This window comes from Myiozetetes cayanensis, unplaced genomic scaffold, assembly GCF_022539395.1.
Source record: "Myiozetetes cayanensis isolate MyiCay16 unplaced genomic scaffold, myiCay2020 scf23, whole genome shotgun sequence".
In the NCBI taxonomy this organism is placed as follows: Eukaryota; Metazoa; Chordata; class Aves; order Passeriformes; family Tyrannidae; genus Myiozetetes; species Myiozetetes cayanensis.
In genome coordinates this window covers 3081836-3102620 of record NW_026087445.1, presented here as the reverse complement: position 1 = coordinate 3102620, position 20785 = coordinate 3081836, and the positions used below count along the sequence as shown (strand labels likewise).

General features: G+C 52.5%; 2 protein-coding genes across 3 annotated transcripts in view; one reads left to right on the top strand and one right to left on the bottom strand.

The window, feature by feature from the left end:
- The window catches only part of ASTN2 (astrotactin 2), a 314924-nt gene that overhangs the window by 199402 nt on the left and 94737 nt on the right, over window positions 1-20785 (top strand). Inside the window, exons 14-16 of the mRNA XM_050319770.1 lie at window positions 3778-3902; window positions 4282-4386; window positions 5830-6009. Coding sequence (XP_050175727.1) covers window positions 3778-3902; window positions 4282-4386; window positions 5830-6009 — 410 coding nt within the window. The remainder of the gene's footprint in view (window positions 1-3777; window positions 3903-4281; window positions 4387-5829; window positions 6010-20785) is intronic.
- Window positions 11805-19552, bottom strand: TRIM32 (tripartite motif containing 32). Of its 2 annotated transcripts, none has more exons than XM_050319783.1 (2): window positions 19531-19552; window positions 11805-16668 (listed from the first exon to the last, which is right to left on the bottom strand). In XM_050319783.1, exon 2 carries the CDS (start codon window positions 16599-16601, stop codon window positions 14658-14660), a length of 1944 nt encoding a protein of 647 aa, XP_050175740.1. In that variant the 5' UTR covers window positions 16602-16668; window positions 19531-19552; the 3' UTR covers window positions 11805-14657. The 2 variants fall into 2 exon arrangements, with proteins under 2 accessions (XP_050175740.1, XP_050175742.1); XM_050319785.1 differs by lacking the exon at window positions 19531-19552 and adding an exon at window positions 18445-19380.

The window sequence follows — 20785 nt, the reverse complement described above, 5'->3', positions numbered from 1 at the left end:
CGAGCCACGGCTGTGCCGCGTGACCTTGGGGGTGGTGTTTAAGGTCAGAGGCCCCAAAAACATGGCTAGTTTGTGTATCTGGTGTCAGAAGGACAGAAGAACAGCTGAGAACAGTGGGTTCTCACTGCCTGAGCCCTCCTTCTGGTACCTGAGCAGCTGTTACCTCACCAGCACCCTGAGACAGGGGAGCTGCTGTCAGTTATCTGTGTCACCAGAGGTAACAGGCATGTTTTATGACTCCAAGGTTACACCAAGAGTCCATCAAGGCCAGGATTTTGAGCTCAGTTTAATCCAAACAACAATCCTGAGCCCACCCTGCTGGTATCAGAGCTCACTAAAGCCTTTGGCTACTTGACCTTTCCCAGCACCAGACTCATTTATATGGAAGTCAGTTTTCTCCAAGGCAGGCACATACTCTGGGTTGGATGCTGTTGGGGACCAGGGCTGAGAAGGAGAAACTGCATTTCCTTGTATAATGACTCAGTATCTGCAAAATGCCCCGGGAGATGCTCAGATCCCCACCAGGAGAGCGCTGTGCCCTTGGGTGGATTCTGGAGAGAGCGGCGTGCTCGCTGCTCCACTGAGTATCTGGCCCCTGCTCCCTGAGTGTTGGGGAGATGCTGGGAGAGCAGAACAAAGGATGAGGATGTTGTGGTCCTAGCAGGTTTGCCTGGCTGCCCCCTGATCCCGTTGGAATAAACCTGGTTCCATGATTGGTAGGAATTGCCAGGTTATGAAGGCATTGCCGTGCCTCTTGGAAACAGCCCCGCGCCCCAGGTGCGAATCCCACACCTGGTCCTGCTCCTGTGCGAAGGTGGCTCGGCAGGGAGCAGATGGAAGGCACGTGCACAGGGATGCTGTCACATCCCTCCCCTTGTCTGTGTCCCTGCCCCTCCCACAGAGCTTTGATCAGAGCTTCCAGAGAGCACAAAAGCCTGGCAGGAACTCTCGTTTTGTGCCTCCACAGCGGGCAGCGTGCGAGCCACAGGTTTATTATTAAGGCCCCGTGGAAGAGGAGCTGCAGCCCTCTGCCGGCTGCAGATCCATGGAATGCCATGCCTTGGGCAGCTCTGGCAGCAGTGTCCCCTGCCTGGTGTGTCCCCATCACCTGCACCCCCAGAGGCAGCAGAGGCTCTGCAGAGGGGCTGTGCCGTGTCTGCATCCAGCGAGTGCTCCCCCTGCATGGCTTTGTCTCATCCCTTCCTTGGAATGGCAGGGAGCGGGGGTCTGGAGGTGGGGAGAGGGGAAAGCAATGCAGGAAGGGTTTGGTAGCAAAAATGCATCATGGAAGTGTTCTGAAGTTCTGCCTTGTGCTGCTGCTCCTTCCTTTCATGGGAGCACGCTGTGGGCACATGTTGGTGTGTGCCCACACCTTGGCTCCTGCTTGCCCCTTGTTTTTCCCTGACCTTTCAAGTGCAGAGCAGTTAAACAAATGGATTGCAGGAGCAGCCCTTCCTGAAGAGTGCATCTGTTGGGTTAATACCTCCTCACAGAGGCAGCAGCTGCTGTGCATGGGTCCCCTTGAGCCCACTCATGCCCAGGGACAGCTGTTTTATGGGCTCATGGCATGGGCAGGTGTTGGTGAGATGCTCCAGGTGGGTTGATGGGGGAAGAAGAGACGCTGCTTCTTTGCATCTTCTCTACCCTGTGCTGGGGTGCAGGGCAATGGATGAACACAAGCTTGTGTTTGTCGTGCCATGTGTCTCTGTCCCCTGGGACTGAGCTCTTCTGGCACTGCCAGCTTTGTCTCTTCATGTGAGAGAGCACTTGGGAAGGTGCCACCAGCCAGGGGCATTGTCCTTTTGGGCATCCCCTCCTGGCCCTCTTGGAGATGGGATGTGGGGCTGGGCAGGCAGTGACTCTCCTGGGCTCTGTGCTAGCCCCTGGTGCAGGGTATGGGGCTGAGCCATTGGGGAGGGGACAATCCCCATGCTCCAGGATGGCAGGTGGGCTCAGTGCAGCTGCATCCCACTTTCCCAGTGCAGCATCACGCTTCTCCATGGCTTTGGGATTTGGCAGCGCTGATGTTTTCCCTGTTCTGCTGAGGCAGAGCAGCAGAGACTCCAACACACTCCTTCCCCTGTTCCCTCCCGACATGCCTAATTTTGCAGCCCCGTTTCCCACCACCCACACGGCTCCTGACTCCGGCAGTAATTGCAGTTCCCCGTTTGCAGGGCTCAGAGGAGCAGAACGCTCCACCACGGGGATCCCACACCCAGCAGGATCAACAGGAGATTTGTGAGCACAGTGCGAGCAAGAGGTTTTCCCCCTCAGACAGATAAAGCACTTTCTCTCTGGCAGTGACTAAAATGAAGCTCCTGAGACACAATCAGGTGGTGGCAGCTCCGAGGTGGGGGTACAGCAGGAGGCAGCTGCTGCCTGTGCAGCCAGGGAATCCTGGAATGGTTTGGGTTGGAAGGGACCTTGCTAGTTCCAGCCCCCTGCCATGGGTAGGGACATCTTCCACTAGACCACCTTGCTCAAAGACCTGTCCTGTCTGGCCCTGAACACTTCCTGGACCCCTGTTCCCATCTGCAGCTGTTCATCCCTGTGCTTCTCGCCAACCTTGGGGCTGGGAAGATCCCCAGGCTGGTTGCACAATGCTGTGGCCTCTTGCTCACCTCTGGTGCAGGTTGCACTGGCCATATCCTGGCCCCAGAGCAGTGGGAGGACCCTGGGGAAGTGCTCCACGAATTCAGCATCTCACTGCAGTGGGACTCATGGAAATAGCCGGGGTGTCCCCACTTGCGAGATGATCATGGGATGGGGGAGCATCCCCCCAGGAACGGGCTGTTGGGGGTGTAAAACCAGGGAAAGATGAGTTAGACCAGCTGCTGTTTAACAGAAAGTCTGTTCCAAAAAATGCAGCTGGAGCAGGCGTTGCCAGCCTGAACCTCCCCCCGGCTCCTGGGGCTGACCTGATTTTGCAGGAACCTCCCTTTCTTCTGCTCCGCTGCCCTTTTGTCTCCGTACCCGGAGGACGGGGAGCCTCCTGGCCTATATTTTGGCTCTAAGATCAATATTTAAAATCCCCCCTCCTGTTTCCTTTGCGCAGGCGTGAGGCATTTTCGGTTGCCGGGGGAGGCTCGTCTCCCAGAGACCTGTCTGTTCACCATTTCAAATAATTTCCCCGGTACCGTTGTTCTAGAAACAATTCATTAGGGGCCTATTATACAATGTTATACCTGCCAAGGTTAGGAAAGATCCTGCATGTGTAGTAAAATTGCACTGTGAGCTGCACACGAGAGTGGGGTTTTTTTGGTGCCTGTCTCTAAATGTACTTTTTGCTCCTTTTGGAGAGCGAGTCATCCAGGGGGTGAAGCTGTGGGGTGATGGTGCTGCCTGCTGTGTGGAGCCCCAGCAGGGCTTGGTCTGGTGTCCTTATCAAGATGCTGCAGGTGTGGAAAGGGGCAGTTTTGAGATGTGGCAGCTGTTCCTCTCTTCTCACCGCTCTCTATCCCCACTCCAGTGGCCCACTTGGAAAATCTGGGCCAAAATAGTAGCTGGGTCCCCAGGCTGAGAGAAGTTCCATGCTTCTGGAGTGCTAATGGAGCTGTGGTCCCTGGGGAGCTCATTAAGTATCACCTCAGAGGGCTGCACAGTCAGGGACGGGTTGCAGCGGGGGCTGCAAACCCCATCCCCTGGTAGGGCTCCTGCTCAAGGAGATGTCCCTCGCCCTCCTGAGCTGCCTGTCCCAAGTGCCACCAGGGCAGCTCAGCCCCTCTGCCTGGCCGTGCCCTGCATCGTTGCTTTGCAGTTGTCTTTTTCTCTCTGCAGGGAGAATAACTTCATCAAGGACTTCCCACAGCTGGCTGACGGGCTCCTGGTGATCCCACTGCCCGTGGAGGAGCAGTGCCGTGGTGTCCTCTCGGAGCCCCTGCCCGACCTCCAGCTTCTCACCGGTATGAGCTCAGTGCCCCTGGGGCAACTGCAGAATTAAGAACCCCTTTTCCCACCCTGGATCCCAGCGTGGTTCCTGAGAGGAATCAGCACCAGTGGCATCTCAGGGTCCTTTGTGCCACCCCTCCTGGGTGCCCGGGGCAGAAACAGTCTAAGGGCTGTGTGAGTCCACCCCGACACAGATGGCAGCACCTCCATCCCCATGAGCTCCCAGCAGCCGCAGTGCTGGTCCTGCCAGCAGCCCCAGGACCCCGTGGCATCACTGCTAGGGAGGTTTCTGTCCCTCCAGCCATCCCATTTCTCACCCCTCGCTAAGCAGTTGCCTGGTGGGAGCATTAAGCACTCCCCAGAGCGCGGTCAGCAGTGGCTCTTCCTTTGCAGGGGACATCAAGTATGACGAGGCAATGGGCTACCCCATGGTGCAGCACTGGAGGGTCAGGAGCAACCTCTACAGGGTGAAGCTCAGCTCCATCACCCTCTCTGCAGGTGAGGGATTCCAGGGGCAGGGAGACGCATGTCTGCGTGGGCGGGCGGTGTCCTTCTGTCCCAAGCATCCCACTGACATTTCCCACCTCCAGGGTCTGCTCCCAGCGCCCTGCAGAGGCAGGCAGAGAGATTTTCCTCCTTTTTACAAGGTGGAAACTGAGGCAGGGACTTTGTGCGGCTCAGCCAAGAGCTGAGGTCAAAGTCAGGATGAAGCCAATAAGCAGCGCCTCGGGGAGGATTCGTGGGGGGTGGCTGTGTGTACGTGTATGTATGAAAATCAGTAAGTACTTGAAAAAATGTGGTATCTAAAGGACCCAAAGCACTTGTAAAAGCAGGTCATATAAAGCTGGGAGTCGCAGATGAAGAAGGGGTGGGTGGGAGGATCCTGCAAATGTCAAAACATTTCACTTCCACGTTTTTATAGCTACACATTTTGTTTCAGAAATGCTGAAACATTTTGTTGCAACCTGAAATGTTTTGCCTTTTCATTTCAAAATAGCATTTTTTTATTTAAAACTCAACGAGTTGTTAAATGGAGAGAGAAAGGAAAAAAAAAGATTTTAGTGCTAACAGGCTGCACAGCCCCAAAATGAAATAACCTGCTCAGAGCTGAAAAAAATACTTGGGTTCAGCTCAAAATGAATTCTTCTGGCTTTTTTTATTAAACCAGCCTTCCCTTTCAATAAACCAAGCAACCAACCAGCCAGATAATCTCATTTTGGTGACAGTTGTGACGTATTTTCTTGCAGTGTGTTTTCCGTTCCACCACTGAACCAAAACGATGATATCAGCAATTCTAAATGATGCTGAGGTGCTGTGGAGTCACCAGCGCTTCCAGGATATTTCACATCCACAGAGCAGTTAGGGTCCATGTCCTTGTCCCATGCCAGGGGTCCCCACAGTCTCCGTGGATGTTGCTCAAGTGATGCCCTAGCCTTTGCACACCCACGGAGCTGCCATCAGCCCAGCCCCGTGTGTCCCCCTGGGCTGTCTCCAGCTCTCCCCAAAACAGATACCAGTTGTGCAGGGTGTGTGCACTAGAGATGGAACACCTCTGGTTATGGATACAGCCAAGGAAAGGCCAAGCACATCCTCTGGGAAGGGCGTTGATGATGTGCCTCCAGGCTGGAGGTGGCAGGAGGGGGTGTGTGTGGGTGTGTGTGCACACACATGTCCATGTGCACATCCCTGTGAAATGCTTTAAGAAATTTCTTAGAGAGAGGAATCATAGAAGGAACTCAGAGCCACAGCCCAGGGTTATAACAGGTTGTGGATTCCAAAGGACCAGGTAGATGATGGAGGTAAGAGAGAAGGAACTGCACTTTGCACCCACACAGGGACTTGTATGACCTGAGCAGGGATCCTGTGGGGCTGTCTCCTGGGGGTTGTGGCTGCCAGTCCTGCCTGGCCAACCCACACACATCCCCTGCCTCCCTCCCACAGGCTTTGCAAACATCCTGAAGATCCTGAACAAGGACAGCAGCCGGGAGGAGCTGCTCTCCTTCATCCAGCAGTTTGGCTCCCACTACATCGCGGAGGCGCTGTACGGCTCCGAGTTCAGCTGCACCATCCACTTCCCCAGCAAGAAGGTCCAGCAGCAGCTCTGGCTCCAGTACCAGAAAGGTGAGAAGGGCAGCGGGAACGGGCAGGGGCACAAATCACCCCCTCTCCCCATGCATTGACCTTCACCATGCTGGTTAGTGGGCTCAAGTAGGAAACTTGTCCCAAACTGAGTGCCCAGTGTCAAGAGACGGTGGCACATGTCCCTTGGCAGCATCCTTGAGCCAGGCAAACCCACCCTGCCAGCTCCTGCCCTTCAGCTTCCACACTCTGGCTGCATCCTTCCCCAGGGTGACCCATTCCCCACGGTGGCCCCCACACGCTGGGGGTGCTCGGGGTTGGCTGATGGAGATGTGACATAATTGAGCTGTCTCAGAATGGCTTTGTTTTATTGCTTGTGACAATGACAGTCTTTAAGGAAGTGCATTAAATCAATAGCAGACTCATTGTGCTACACCATAAATAACGAGACACATCATTAAACAGGGCAATAAACTTCAGGACTTTGAAGTAATACAATTAGGTTATGTTTATAAAAACTCCCTTATCGCTGTAGCCTTCCATTTGCCAATTCATCTCTCTCCTCCAGGGAGTTGGGGAAATTCCCCGGGTCTGATATTTTTCTGTTCAAAAAACATCTGTGGTGTATTACAGGGCCTATTGTAGGGCTGATGGTGACAGAGGTCATAAAGGCACTTGAATCCTGCCCTGCAGGTGCTGCCAAGAGCAGCCTCGCTTTGTGGAAGCCAGCAAATGGAGATGTGCTCCCACACGCCTCCTCCGTTGCTCCCGGCTCATTTTCTTTTTCCCTGTTTTCCCGGCGCAGCTCGTCTTGTAAGCGTATTTATAACACCCTGTACTCGTTTGTTTGGGTTTTAAATAGTGATAAATGAAGTTTGCCATAGCAATGCCCCTGTTTAGCAGGAGAAAGCGCCGTGGAGGTGGGTTGTTTACGGGCTCGCGGCGTTATTAATCATTCGGGAGCGCTCCCTGCAATCCTGGGGCCAGCACGGGTGGTGGGGAGCAGACCTGGAGTGCCCCGTGGTCCCAACGCCATCACTTCACACACGGGTTTCTCAAGTGATGCCAGGTGGGAATGAGAGGCAGCTGCTGCAGTCGGAGCTGGGCATGAGCATTGTTGCTGTTTCACGATGCTGGGCCAGAGGGGATGTGAACAGCGGCAATTCTTGATCTGGCGGTGAAATATCTCCCATTCCCGAGCTCCCACCTTCCCCGTGGCTGGGGGCAGCAGTGGCTCCCGGGGCTCAGCCGCAAAGCCCCGTGGTGGCACAGGGCCTGCAGTGCCTTGCTGACAGGATAATTTCCATTTTAGTCCATGGTATGCAGCTGGCCAAGGCAGCTCCTCACTCCACACCCGGCTCCTGCCCACACTCCCAGAGCTGTGCCTGCCCTGTGCTGCTCGCAGGGCTGCCCCTGGACAGGATCCAGAGCGTTCTTCCCACTATGTGTGAAGCACCAAAGCACTCATGGGACCACAGGGATCCCATGGGGGTCTGCATGTAATGCCTGGACATAAACTTTTAACTTCTGACTGCAGCATTTGGGCACTGGGTGCTGGCTCCGACTTTGTGCTTTGTGAGTGACTCCGCCTGTGGCTTTGGTAGCTGGTAGGGTGAACTGTGGGCAGTGCAGAGGGGATCAGTGCTATACTTAGCTCTTTGATGGCCACAAAATACTCTTGGAAGGACATCGAGGATGTTCAGGGCTCTTGATGATACCAGGGGAGATCAGCTTGTGGACATAGGAGGCATCTCAGGAAACCCAGGGCTCTCTCACAGAGAAATCCCAGTTAGCCAAGAGACAGAGCTTGCTATTCACGGTAGATAGATTTTATTCCCTGCTTCTCCACTGATTCACCCTCATTTTGCCAGTGACATAAGGCAGATCAGAATAAATAGCTCCAACTAGACAGTTCTGGATGCCTTCTCCACTCAGAACAGCTCCGGCCTGCCGGGCTCCCCACTGCTCATCAGCCCATTCCAAACTGCTCAGCGACCACACATATGCATCATCTCTAATAAATACAAAAGTAGGACCAGGATAACTGTAATTAGTTAGTGAATAAAGCAGGTCACAAGAGGAGGAGGAGAAGAGAGTCTCAAGCTAATTGGAATGACACCAACTATGAGAAAAATGCACATCACAGGGTGTTTGCAGCATGGCACAAAATTATTTTAATATTTTAATCAACTTCATAAATCAATCTCCGGGCCTCAGGAGGAGGCCTCTGCCAATAAAGGCACAATCTGCACATGAAACCCTAATTGAAAACATGGTTTTGAAGAGAAGACCATGCCACTGGCAGCTGGGATCAGGCACTGGCTCCATGCAAGATGGAGACGCCCAAACGCCGCACTCACCGCCGGCACAGGAGCCCGTGACGTGGGCTGGTGTCTGCAGAGCATTTCCCTCAGCCAAGTGGAGGGGAAAGGGACAGCACAAAGTCAGTGCTTCCATCACCACTGACATCAGCAGGCTGCTCTGCCCAGAGGAGTGCAAAATGTTCCCCTCCTTCCTGCAGGTGGATAAGGCGTGTGCTGGGCGGAATGAGGTGACCACCCTCGTGTCATGGTTTGGGCTCAGAAATCCAAGGCGTAGCCCCGTACTGGCCACTGCAAAGAAAAGTAACTCTAACACCAGCTGAAACCAGCACACCTTGTTCCTAAGGATTTGCAGGAGTGAATCGTGCAAATGAGAGAGCCAGGCAGGCTCGGTGTCACGGCTGCGCACACCGAGCCCTGCGTTCTTCCAGGGCAGGCATGGGAGCATCCCCCAGGCTCCCTCCCGGGAACAGCCTCAGTCCGTGAGCAGACCAAAGCAAACTCCAATTTTATTTCACGCAGAGTGATTAAAAGCCCATTTTTTGGGGGCTGCTTGCTCTGGCTCTGTGCAGCCAAGCAGTGCTTTCACTCACCGAGCGGCCTCCGAGCGAGGACCTCGCGATCGACCCAGCCATTGATCTGTGCCACGGGAGCCCACATCGGTTTTCTCCCCCGTCGAAGGCAGCATTTACCGCTGATGGCACCTCATTAAGTTCGTACCAGTTGTGTGAGCATCTTCGTTTGGCAGCTGGGACACACGTGGTGCCCTCAGCCACGTCCTGCTGTGTGCAAGAATGTGCCAGGCCTGGTGGGATGGAGGGGACTTGCTTCGTCGCGGCCCCCGTGGTGCTGTGCTTTGGATTTCTGGATAAACCAGTGTGGATAAGCCCCAGTCACTAGGCTGGGATGGGCAAGGTGTTGGGAGGGGACACAGCCAAGGCTGCTGGCCGAAATTGGGCTATTCCACACCAACATGCTCGGTAATAAAACTGGAGGTGGAGGCTGGGAGTCACCCCACCACAGAGACTCAGAAAATGTACAGGAGGAAAGAGAATGATCCCTTCATCCAGTAAATCCACCTGCTTAGGAACCAGCTTCATTCACTGATAAAAAAGTTTATCAGAGACCTGGTTACTCTGTGGCCCCTCAGTCAGGCTGGATAAGGAGTAGGAGGTGGTTAGGGAAAAGGAAGAGCTGCTCTGATTGCAAAATCTGGCAGCCCCAGTGAGATTTCCCCAAGAGCTGTCCTGGCTTGCTTGTTCCCAGTGGAGAAGCCCATCTGGGAAGTGGGGAGGGATGCTGATGGGTTGGGGATGTGCTGTGCATGGATGGAGCAGATCCAGATACGTTTCTTTAGGTCTGCAGGGCAAGAAATGTTTGTTTTTCTTGCATTTCCTGTGATCTCTATCTAGAGTTTCCTTGGCTATGGTTCCCTGGCCACACTGGGCACTCAGCAAGCTGAGCCTGTGGCTGCTACAGATGTGAAAGATGTTCCCTCTTTGTAACATCATTTATGGAAAGAGTCCATGGAGAGGCTGTGATCTGGCAGGTCCTGTCACAATCCCTAAGGCTTTCTGCCCCCTGCCCTCCTAGGTACTTGCTTCTCTTCTCTTGGACCTCGCATCATTAATTGCATCTACATTTAAAAGGCAACAGTTTTCATGTTTTCTTGTGAACTCTTTGACAAAAGATGTTCAGAAATTATATTTATTTGCATAAATATCCTCATAAAATTAGGGATAGAGCCTGGAACTCTGCTAAAATAATAGTCCATATTCCTCTGAATAGGGTCTGTGGGTCCCTCTTGTCCTTTCAATGCTCCATTCATCTCTCTTCAGGTCTGATAGTGCCATTAGCACAATTAAGATTGAACTAGTCCACAGGAACCTTTAGTTTTCCTTTCCTAGACACAATTAGGTGCATTAAGAAAGCTGTAAGGAGAGTTTTGCATCTGTTAAAGGAGATAATGGGTTTCCCTTATACCTGCTTGGTGAGAAGCAAAGCGTATAGAATTTCCCTGTTCTTGAGATCTGTCCCTATAAACAACCACTCTATTACCTTTGTAACACTCTTACTTGCTTCCTTTATGTCATTATATTTATTTCCAACCCTCAGATTCTGACATTTTGTTCAGAGGAGGTAAAAACAATCTTAACTGGTTGCCGTGAAATTTAGTTTAGACTACAATATGTGCTGTGACTCAGTCTGCTAAATGACCTTATGCACTGCTCATTGTAATCCAGAATCGTCAGGCAAGTCGAGTAATTAGTTGTGCAAAATGAAATAACTTTAAATCCTCGCACTGAGTAATGACCCAGAAAAATCACTTAAGCTATACAATACAAACCACTCAAAGCATCTGGCTTTATTTTTACTTCTGTAGCTCTGCCCCCTCTGATTAAGGAACAAGCTCTCCCCCTCATCCCTTTAGGAACCCTAACTCCTGGTTTTGCCCCCAGAAATGCCCATAGCTTAGTTTTTCTACCCAAAGAAATCAAAACTTGTGATAAAGTGGCAGGGTGGGTCCAACAGCACCACACAGCAGCTTTTCTGCAAGGACTGAATATGTTTGATAAACCAGCAATTCACACCTGTTTTTAAAGTGCTGCTTCCCATCATCTTGGATGAGCCCAAAGGATAAAATCCTTTACCCAAGAGCAGCAAACCCAGAAGGGAGGCAGGACCAGGGGAGAACCTGCACGTGCTGCTGATGTGCCTGTTGTCCTCTGACCATCCAGGAGCCTCTCTGGCCATCACAATCCCACCACCTGAGCTGGGACTGAGGCCCCTTAACAGCTACACCTCCCACACTCACCTAGACCAGGTTTCCTCACTGCTTCAGCCCCAGTTTCCCAGAGCAGAGTCTTAGACATCTGGATTCTTAAAATAATTTAATTACTGTGCAACAGCAGAGTAACAGCCTGAGCTGGTGCTGCCGAGGAGGGACTCTAAACAAAGAAAACCCCATGCTTTTATACCCCAGTGGTCTAAACACAGGGAAGTCTGGGGTCTACCAGCTGAGCCCTCAGCTCCTGATGTGTCTCTGGGTGTCCCTCACCTGGCTGTGCCACAGGTCCCTGAGCCCTTTGTCATGCAAAGGGTTGGCAGTTCATGGATGAGCCAGGGACACAGGGATGGAGCCTTCAGCCAGGCTCCCACGTCCTGTTACCCAGCACTTGGAGCAGACCTTTGAAACATCAGGTACTGCCTGCGGTGACAAGGAAGATATTGCCCTTGTGGGAGTATCAGAGTGAATTAAGTTACAAAACCTGAGCATTTGTTTATGAGGTGGGTAGGGAAGTGTCAGGTAGAGTTCCCTGATCTCCTGCCAAGGAGATCAGGGAACTCTACCTGACACTTCCCCACCACTTCTCCTGCCAGGGAGATCAGATTTATCCTGTGCAACCTGAAAAAAGGGATCCTGTAGCCCTTGTGTTCCCAGTCTAATCCCCACTGGCTGTAAAATCCAATCTGCCACCAAGGGGAGGAGATGCAGTGTTTTAATAAGAAAATGAGCCGTTTGCAATGCACTTTTAATTGGATCAATTTTTCCTTTATTACACAATCTTTAAAAACCAAACACATACGTATGACCAGACAAGCTCTTTCTCCAGGTACAGGTACAGGAGCCAACTATTTCAACACAATCCTTAATTACTCCTTGTTTGGCAGACGATCACAACACTGTGTGGGGGCACCACAGCAAAAAACAGGGCTCTGTAAAATCATCTCACAGTCACTGTCGAGTTTTGTCAGGGGACATGCAGACCCTGGGCAGGGACAGCAGGTTTTCTTTTCCCCTTTTGTGCCTGAAAGCCCAGACTAGAAGAGCTGCAGGCGAGACACAGCCCCGGGCGTCGATTGCAGTGTCCTGGCCCACCAGTGAATCGCAGGGTATTTTTATTTTCCTTAATTCTTCGAGTGAGAAACAGATGACAGATGCTTTGTTTGAACTCTGTAACCAGGAACAGGCTGGGGTAACCAACTGCTCAGTTTGCTGGACCAGTTTTTATGTCCCTTCAAGCACTCCAGGAAATGTTATTGCTAGTACAGTGTGCTGTTTATTGCAAAAAAAAATATCCATGGGAACAGAAAATGACAGAGGTACATATTATCATAGATAATATTGCTTCAGTTATTCAGGTCCACAGTAGCTTCCTGCTTGGAGCAGTTCTTGGAAGCAGGAGAAATGTTTAAAACACATCAGAAGGAGAGGAACTGCCATTGCCATGATGCTGGGAAAACGCCTTCAGTTACAATGTCATTAACTGCAGCACGGCCCATTAATGGTCCTCATCTCCCCAAAACACACATGCAAGGTGAGAAGGGCTCCCCAGGTTGCTGTCACGTGCCCCCCTTCCCACCCAAAAAAAGAGAAGCAGGGAGTGTAAATAGTGATGTGCAAGTTGGCAGCCTTGGCAAACACAAAGAGCAGCTCAGGAGGGAAGGGGGTTCAGTCCCTTGGGCTCCCTCAGCACCATCTACCACCTCCTGTCTCAGCTCCCTTCTCCACAAGCTTTTTCCAGTGCATTATAGCAAGAGGAATCAGAAGTTGCCCTGATTGGAGGGGCAGCTCCACCACACAGCTGTGTTTGTGTGCTGGCCCCTTCAGCGCTCTGGCTGAGCACAACAGGAAGAGGAATAAAACCCGAAAATCCCACCAAAATCTGCTCCCAGCGCTTCTTCTGCAAAGCCTGTAACTGCCAAACACCCATCTGGAGCAGCAGCAGCTCAGAAGCCTGTTTCATTTTGCTGTTTCCTTAGGGGAGACTATATGGGAGCTTAAAAAAAAGAAAAAATTCACCTGTTGCAAACGTTGTAGGACAAGCAGCAAACAATTTGCTGGAGCACGGCAGCCACCATAAAATCAGCTTTTATATTGTCTGCCGTGCCCCCAAATTTGCAACTACGTTGTTGATAGCAACAAATAAATGCACTGCAGTGTAACTATTATCTGTGGCAGATTAACATGCTACCACTGTGCCCTATTTAAATGCATCTTTCCTTCAATAAACTATTCTGGGCGAGCAGCACCACACTGAGGTACACATTTATCAGCCAGGAGAGTAGCACTGTGGGGGCCTTGGTTCACACAGCTGCAGTTTTGTGTTTCATTTGGCCCAAAGCCGTGATGAACAGCAACTCTGGTGCCTGCTGGTGCCGTAAAAAAAAAAAAAAAAAAATCTGAGGAATGTAGTGTTTTGCTGTGCAAGGGAAAAAAAAAAGGCAGTGCATCAATGGATGTGCTTCCAAGTATGAAAAAATTAAAAGTGAAATAGTCCCCCCCTCCCCATCCCTATCTCAGCAGTGAGTAACTTGCACATAGGAGATGCAGATGAGTGGAAACCTCTTGCTAAATGCAATGGTCTGGAATGCAGAGCAGTGAAGTGCAGGTGAACATACAACATGTTGCATTTAATCTCATTTTATACAATCTCCCAGTTTCATTCCCCCAGCCCTTCCCCCCTCCCCAGGAAATTTTAGATACCAGGTACACCTTCCAAAGACAGTTTCCAGGATACATTTAATAATAAAACAGCAGTAAATAGCAACCCTAGGTTTCCCCTCAGGTTTTTTTTTCCTTCAACCCCCTCCCTTTTTACCCCCTTCTACCTAGCAGGACTCTGAGTAGTAATAAAACCCCTGTTTTCTTACTACTCAGTAATAAAGAGGGCAGTTTTCTGGCTCAGCTTGGTCTCCCACGATTGCACAGTACTCACTTCACATGGAACAGACTCAGCTCACAAATGGCACGACGGGGTGATCTCCTGAACACCAGAAAAACGGGAGAGAGACAACTGTCCCTTGTCAGGGTGGGAGTAAAGCTCCATCTCCGTGTGGCTGACGAGGGCCATTTCATTTTATGCAATCCCAAATTGCTCTCTCTAGGAGTTGCCCAGACAACTGCTACCCAGTTCCTTGTGAGTACCACAGAGAGAGAGGAGGATTGCCTTGCTAGTTCTGTAAGGAAAGGTGATTTAGAGCAGTCACTCATCTTTTATGGCACAAAGAAAGACACAATGGTTAAAAGCTGGGAGGGGAGATGTGGCGTAAGGAGGTGAGAAGGTGTCTGGAGTGACCAGTCACTTAGCAAGGAACCAACGCTCCCAAAGGATGGATCCCTTCCCTCAAGCTTGTTCTTATTTGTATGGATTTTATATAAAAAAAAGAAGAAGAAAAAGCAGACCACCACCACCACCACCACAAAAGCTACTTTGTTTCTAAACACAAAACATGATGGCCTCTATGCCAGATCCCCTTCGGTTATGGCACAGTCTTCCTGAAGGCTTGACACTTGTTCCCGTCGGATTGCAGGGAGGCTGGAAGAATGCCTGCTGCCAGGAGAGGCTTCGCTTACAGCCATGACTTTTAAGGGGTGGAGTATCTTCTCAGGTGGTAACTGTAGATCTTAATGCAGTGATCCCAACAGTCCAGCACCAGGAGCTGCCCTTTGGGAGTAATGGCAATACCGACCGGGCAGGTGAGCCCTTCCCGGATCAGGATGTTATAGCCGCCTCCCTTAGGGAAATGCAGGATTTCTTTACGGCTGCTGTCAGCAACAATGAGGTCTCCCCTGGCATCGACACACATCCCAGCAATGCACCTGAAGTCCTCGTTCTCCGAGAAGAAGTGGCTGATCTGCCGCCCCAGCTGCCCGTCGGGGCCGACGGAGCCGATGGAAAAGCCTCCTTCCAGATGGTGCTCGTACTGCCGGTTCTCCAGGTTGAGCCCCAGCCCCTGAGTGAAGTAAATGGTCCCTTCGGCGTCGCAGGTGACGAACTTGGGGCGCACCGCGCTACACAGGCAGCTGTACTTCACCACCCCCACGCCACGGTCCACCGTGAAGCACCAGAGCTTCCCCCCTTCCACGTCGGTCACCACGAACTGCCCCGAGGGCAGTGCGGCGATGCCCCAGGGCTTGCTCAGCTGGCTCCGGTGGCAGGCCACGCAGTGCCCGTCCATGGTGTACACCTTGACGGAGTTATCATAGCTGTCTGTCACCCCGATCAGGCCGTGGCAGTTCATGGTGACAGAGAGGGGAGTCAAATTGGGCAAGTCTGCCCCGAGGAAACTCAGCACGAAGCTGTCGATCCCGCTGGGGCTCCGGCGGATCTCCTTCAGGAAGCCCTTGCGGGTAAAAACCTGGATTCGGAAGTTGCCCCGGTCTGCCACGAGCACCTCGCCTTGCGTGGTGACGTGCAGGCTGACGGGGAGGTTGAACATGCCTGGCAGGCTGCCCTTGGAGCCCATCTTCTTGATGAAGTGACACTGCTGGATGCTCGTGGCTGCTTCGGGAATCCTTGGCTTGGCTGGTGAGGAATGGGGAGTGCAGCTGGGCTCTTCCTGCACCAGGTCAGGCTCCCTAAACGACACCGACGAGGATGCTGCAGTTTCCAGGAGCGATTCCTCCACGTTAACGGATCGAGGCTTCTTCACCACCTGCCCGATCTGCAGTGGTCCCACGTGGCTCACCTTCAGGAGTTCCACCTCTTGCAGAGTCAGCTCCCTTGGGAGACTGTTTGTCAGTTCTGGTTCCTCCTCGTCTGCCGCCTCCTCCAGGAGAGCTATATCCCCCTGCTTTATTTTGGCAAGGAAGTAGTCACAGCGGGACATTATCTGCACTTCTGCTAAGTTCAGCAGGTAGGCTTGCTCCTCCATTACCTGGTTATTTACCTTCTCCACTTCAGACAAAGAAGTGGTGAAGAACTTGCGTGACCTGGCCAGTTCCTCCTGGATCTTGCGCTCCTCTTTGCTGTACTCTTGCAGCACTGCTTTGTACCTGGATTGCAGGTCTCTGGAAACACCCTCCAGAGCAGCTTTTCTTTTCTGAAGATCACCCATGAGCTCCCTTAGCCTGGCAAGCCTCGTCCCAAATTCCCTCCTACGCTCTTCAGCAGCCTCTTTGATAGCAGTGACTCTGTGCCCTTGGGGCAGGTGCGAAGCCTCCTTGCAGGGCTCACATAAAACCAAGCTGCAGCTCTTGCAAAAGTGCCTCGGCAACCTCCTCCCGCAGACCTTGCACATGAGGAGACCCACCACCTCCCCCAGTCCAGCGGTGTCGATGATCTTGAGCACCGTGAGGTTGTCAGTCAGCTGAGCCAGGCTCGTGATCCGCGTGATCTTGCTGCAGAACGGGCACCGTATCCCGTTAATGCTGTTTGCCAGGAGCTTCTCCAGGCACTGCTTGCAGATGGTGTGCCCGCAGTGCAGGAGCTTGGGCCTCAGGTGCTCCTCGGTGAAGGACTCCATGCAAATGGGGCACTCCAGGACCTCTCGGAGCGCGTCCGAGTTGAGGTGAGGGGCGGCAGCCATGGTGTTCCCGGGCAGCTCCAGCCGGCGCCGTGTCTTGTGCTCACATCTATTCCAAGGTGCTCCAATTCTGTCCAGGAAGAATAAAAAAAGGAAATGTGATTTATGTCAGCACCAGCAGTTGCATATACAAGCAATTTATTTCTGACTTTTATCACCCAACCCTGCAGAAAAGAAACCCAGTTAGCTTTTCCACGACTGGGAAGGATGGATTAGTCATAGCTAATCTCGGAGTGGGCAAATTTCAAAACTAACTTGCAGCTCCCAGTGCGATGAATTATTCACTTGCAACATTTGTAAGTAGCAACTGAAAGAAGTGTAATGGCAGCAATAAGGAAGCCCAATAGATATTGATGACTGAATCATCTCCTCACGGTGCCCATCTCCCGCTGCCAAGCCTCCGAGTTTACATAATTTACTGAAACCCAGGGAGATTAAACCAAGCATTCAAAATGTTGCGCATCAAAAGAGGAACCAGATGGTGCGATGCTTTAGGACATTAATAGATCACCTCTGGAGACCTGCATTCAGATGTGACATCAGATACGAACGAAATAAACGTGGTTGGTTCGCTCTGCTTTGCTGGAGAGCCAAAATAAATGCTCAAAGTTTCATGCATTTGCCAGGAAGTGAAAATAGCAGGAATGCTTCGTCAGCTTCCACTCCTTCTGGGGGGTGACTGCTCACATTGAAAATACACAGAGGAGGTTTGATGCCAGTGCATTTCACTGACCTCTGCCGTGCTGCACCACGTTTCACCATGCCAGTTAAACACTTTGTGTTTACCTTGGGCAGATATGAGCATAACGGAGCTGAAAGACAACTACAAACATCCAAACTCCAAACATCCTACCAGTGCTCACTGTCAGTCCCTGAACTCAGCTTTAACTGCATGTAATTTCTCCTCATTTCACAGTCTTGCAGCGTTGACCTCATTCCTGTCTCCCGGTTCAGTTTTACACCACTCTGGTTGCTGTTCAGCTTCAATCCAGGTTTCTCCACCCTCCCATCCCTCCCAGCAGGGAGCAGATCCCAGCAGCTCTCCTGCCAAAGCAGCCATCCATTCAAAAGGAACAGAACAGGGCTCACATCATTAAGTTATTATTCAGTAGACTGGGTTTCAATACCTTTGCTATTGCATTGCCTTGCCACTAAAAAATAGGGAAGAAAACCTTTTTTCTAGGGGAGAGGAGGAGAAGGAAGTAGTTAGTCTTTGAAATGAAGAGAGGGCGGCAGAGGGATGTGAACAGACAGCTTTTTCTGAGTAATGGCTCAATGCACACAGCATTCTTGCTTCCCTGCTGGGTTTGCCTCCTTCCTCCTCGGGAAAGCTTCAGTGTATTTCAGTTTACCACTCGCTAACGTGCAAGAAAACAACTGCAACAAACAACATTTCTTTATGTTCATACAGAGAAGGAAAAAGTTATTTCAAATTATCAGCTGCAGCCCTTCAAAGCCCGTATTTCAGGGAAGGACTCAGTGGTGTAGCAGAATCTGCAAACACCAAGCTGGGATCTGATCCTCAGTGGTGGCAGGATGAGTATCCCTGGCATCTGGGAGCAGGGGGACTCCAGGCACTTCCTGCCACTGGCACGGAGCACGCTTCCCTTTTTGTCTTCACACATATCACAGCTGGGGAGGCAGAAGCCTGGGCACTGCCACGGAGAACAGAAACCTTCCTTTGAGGGATTAAAAATTCTGTATTTTAGAACGGTTTTTAAAAATGAAACACAGGATACCAGGCTCATTATTCCTACTTTCCTTGGAAACACGTCAAAAGGCTCGCTTAGGGAAGGGCGAGGGAGCAGCACAGGCACCAGGTGCTGCAAGTTACATTGAAAGGTACCTTTAAAACTAGTATTTTCATTAAAGAACAGTGGCGGAGGGGATTTTAAGTCAGGCTGGGCTTTTTAGACAGGTGATCTGTACAATATCCTTTTCATACATAACCCCCTTTTGTTGGAATGCCAGCGTGCCCTCGGTAACGTGACATTATTTCTCCCTTTATCTCCCTCTCGAACTCGGCTGTGCCCGCATGGAAGTTTCCTTAACAGCGAGTTGTTCTTGCGTATCGGTCCCTCCCGAGGCAGTGCCCCTGACGCAGAGCAGGGCATTACAGAAAGCCTCAGCTGAGGATCAGGCTGTAAAAACTCGGCGAATTATGCCGGTTTGGTTTCCTTGTGCTCAAATTTCCTGCCGTGGTTTGGTAGTTCTCAGCGGCCAGGCGGCCGGCTCCGCTCGCAGCTCAAGGGCTGGTGCCGTGAACGGGTGAAAATAACGGGGTAGCGCTGCTGACAGGAGCTGTCAGAACAATAACAACAGCAAAAACAACAACAGCACCAACAGCAAACCCCGCGGGACAGCCCCTGGGTGCGGGTATTGCACAGACAACGCAGAGGTCTGGGTGGGGAGGAACCCCCGGCTTTGGGGTTGGGAGGGACCTTAAAGATCACCGCGTTCCGCCGCCTGCCGCGGGCAGGGACACCTTCCCCGCGGGCCGGGTGGCTCCAAGCCTCGTCCAGCCTGGTTTGGGCGCTGCCAGGGATGGCGCATCCACGGGGGTGACCCGTGCCGGTGCCTGGCCACGCCGTGCTCGGGGCACACGCCCGGGCTCTGTGTGGGCGCACCGGGCGATCCCGCGGGGCGATCAATGGGGATCCGCTGCCAGCCCCTCTCCGGGTGCCCGAGGGGGGGGCTCGGCGGGGCGGACCCCGCTCTCCTTTCTCCCCGTCCCTCCATGCCAAGCGCCCACCACCCGGCGGGGCCCATCCCGTCCGTGCTGTCCCATTCCCATTCCCGCTCCCATTCCCATTCCCGCTCCCATTCCCATTCCCGCTCCCATTCCCGTTCCCGTCCCGGGGGTCCCGCCGTGCCCGGCCCCGCCCGCAGGGGGCGCCCCGGCCCCAGGGCGCGCGCGCGCCCCTGCCCTCACCTGCCGCCGCCCGGGCCGCGCCGCTCCCGGCGTGCCCCGCGCGCCCGCGTGAGCGCCGCGCCCGCCGCCGCGGGGGCTGCTGGGAGATGTAGTCCCCGAGCGGGGTGGGGGGAGCGGGAATGGCGGCGGGGGCGGTGCGGGGATCGCGGGGTGGGAGCCTGTGCTGCGGGTGCTGCTGTCGGGGAAGGTTGGCGTTGAAAAGAAGGGGAGCGGAAACGTGTTGGCTTCGTTTTTTCTCGGTTTAGTGTGTGCTGGTTTGGAACGCGCGGGTTGAGCGCTGCCCTTTGCCTGGTCGGGCAGTGCTGCTGCGGGAGCAGCCCCTTCCCCCTTCCCTTGTCCTTTTCTTTTCCCTTCTGTATTCTTTTCCCTATATCTTTTTAATTCTCTATTCCTTTTCCCTATTCCTTTCTCCTTCTCTTCTCCCTTTTCCTTTCCTTTTGTCTTTCTTCTTTCTCTTCCTTTCCTTTTTCCCTTTTCCCTTCCATTCCCCTTCCTTTCCCCCAGCAGCGTCCTGAGCGTTTGATGCATTCTTCATCATCTATTGAAAAGGTGTGTTTTTCTCATTCCGTACCTTGTGCTGGAGCAACCCATGGACTCCAGGACAGAAAGGACTTTTTTGGGGTTCAGAACAGCAGCTGCAAGCAGTTGGCAGGGTGATGCTCTGGGGTGTCCACAGTGAATGCAGGGGCAGCTGCAGGTGCTTGGGCAGGGCCTTGCTCAGGGCACAGCCTGGCTGATTTTAATCATCCTTATGGAGTCCCCCAATTCTGCACCAGTTTGTGAGGAACCAGCCAGTTAAAGGGTTCACCCTCGATCCCAAAAGAGCTTGTGTTGCCTCGTCATTCCCCTCTCCTGCTCTTTCCTGGGAGTTACTAAAGGATGGCAGCTCTGCTACACCTGCACAGGGCTGATCACCAGTCATTAATCATGGATTAGCCATTTCCCTCCTGCCTCATCGCTCCTTCTCCTCCTCATCCCCCCAGCCTTTATTTCTGACCCCTCTGCCTGTCAGGCTTTGCAGGCTGGCAGTGGTACCCAGATGCAGGTTTTGGTCTCTGGATCATGGCTGTGCTCTGACTGGTGTTTCATAGAATCCTAAAATATGCAGAGTTGGAAGGGAACCCTGCAAGTCTTGGAGACACTGACATCGATTCCATTCCAGCTCCGTTTTTGCTCAGCTGTTGTGATCCCGCTTTGCAGATGGCAGAGGGACACCCCTTTCACTGTGACCCCGTGGGGCTGCACAGCAGGACAG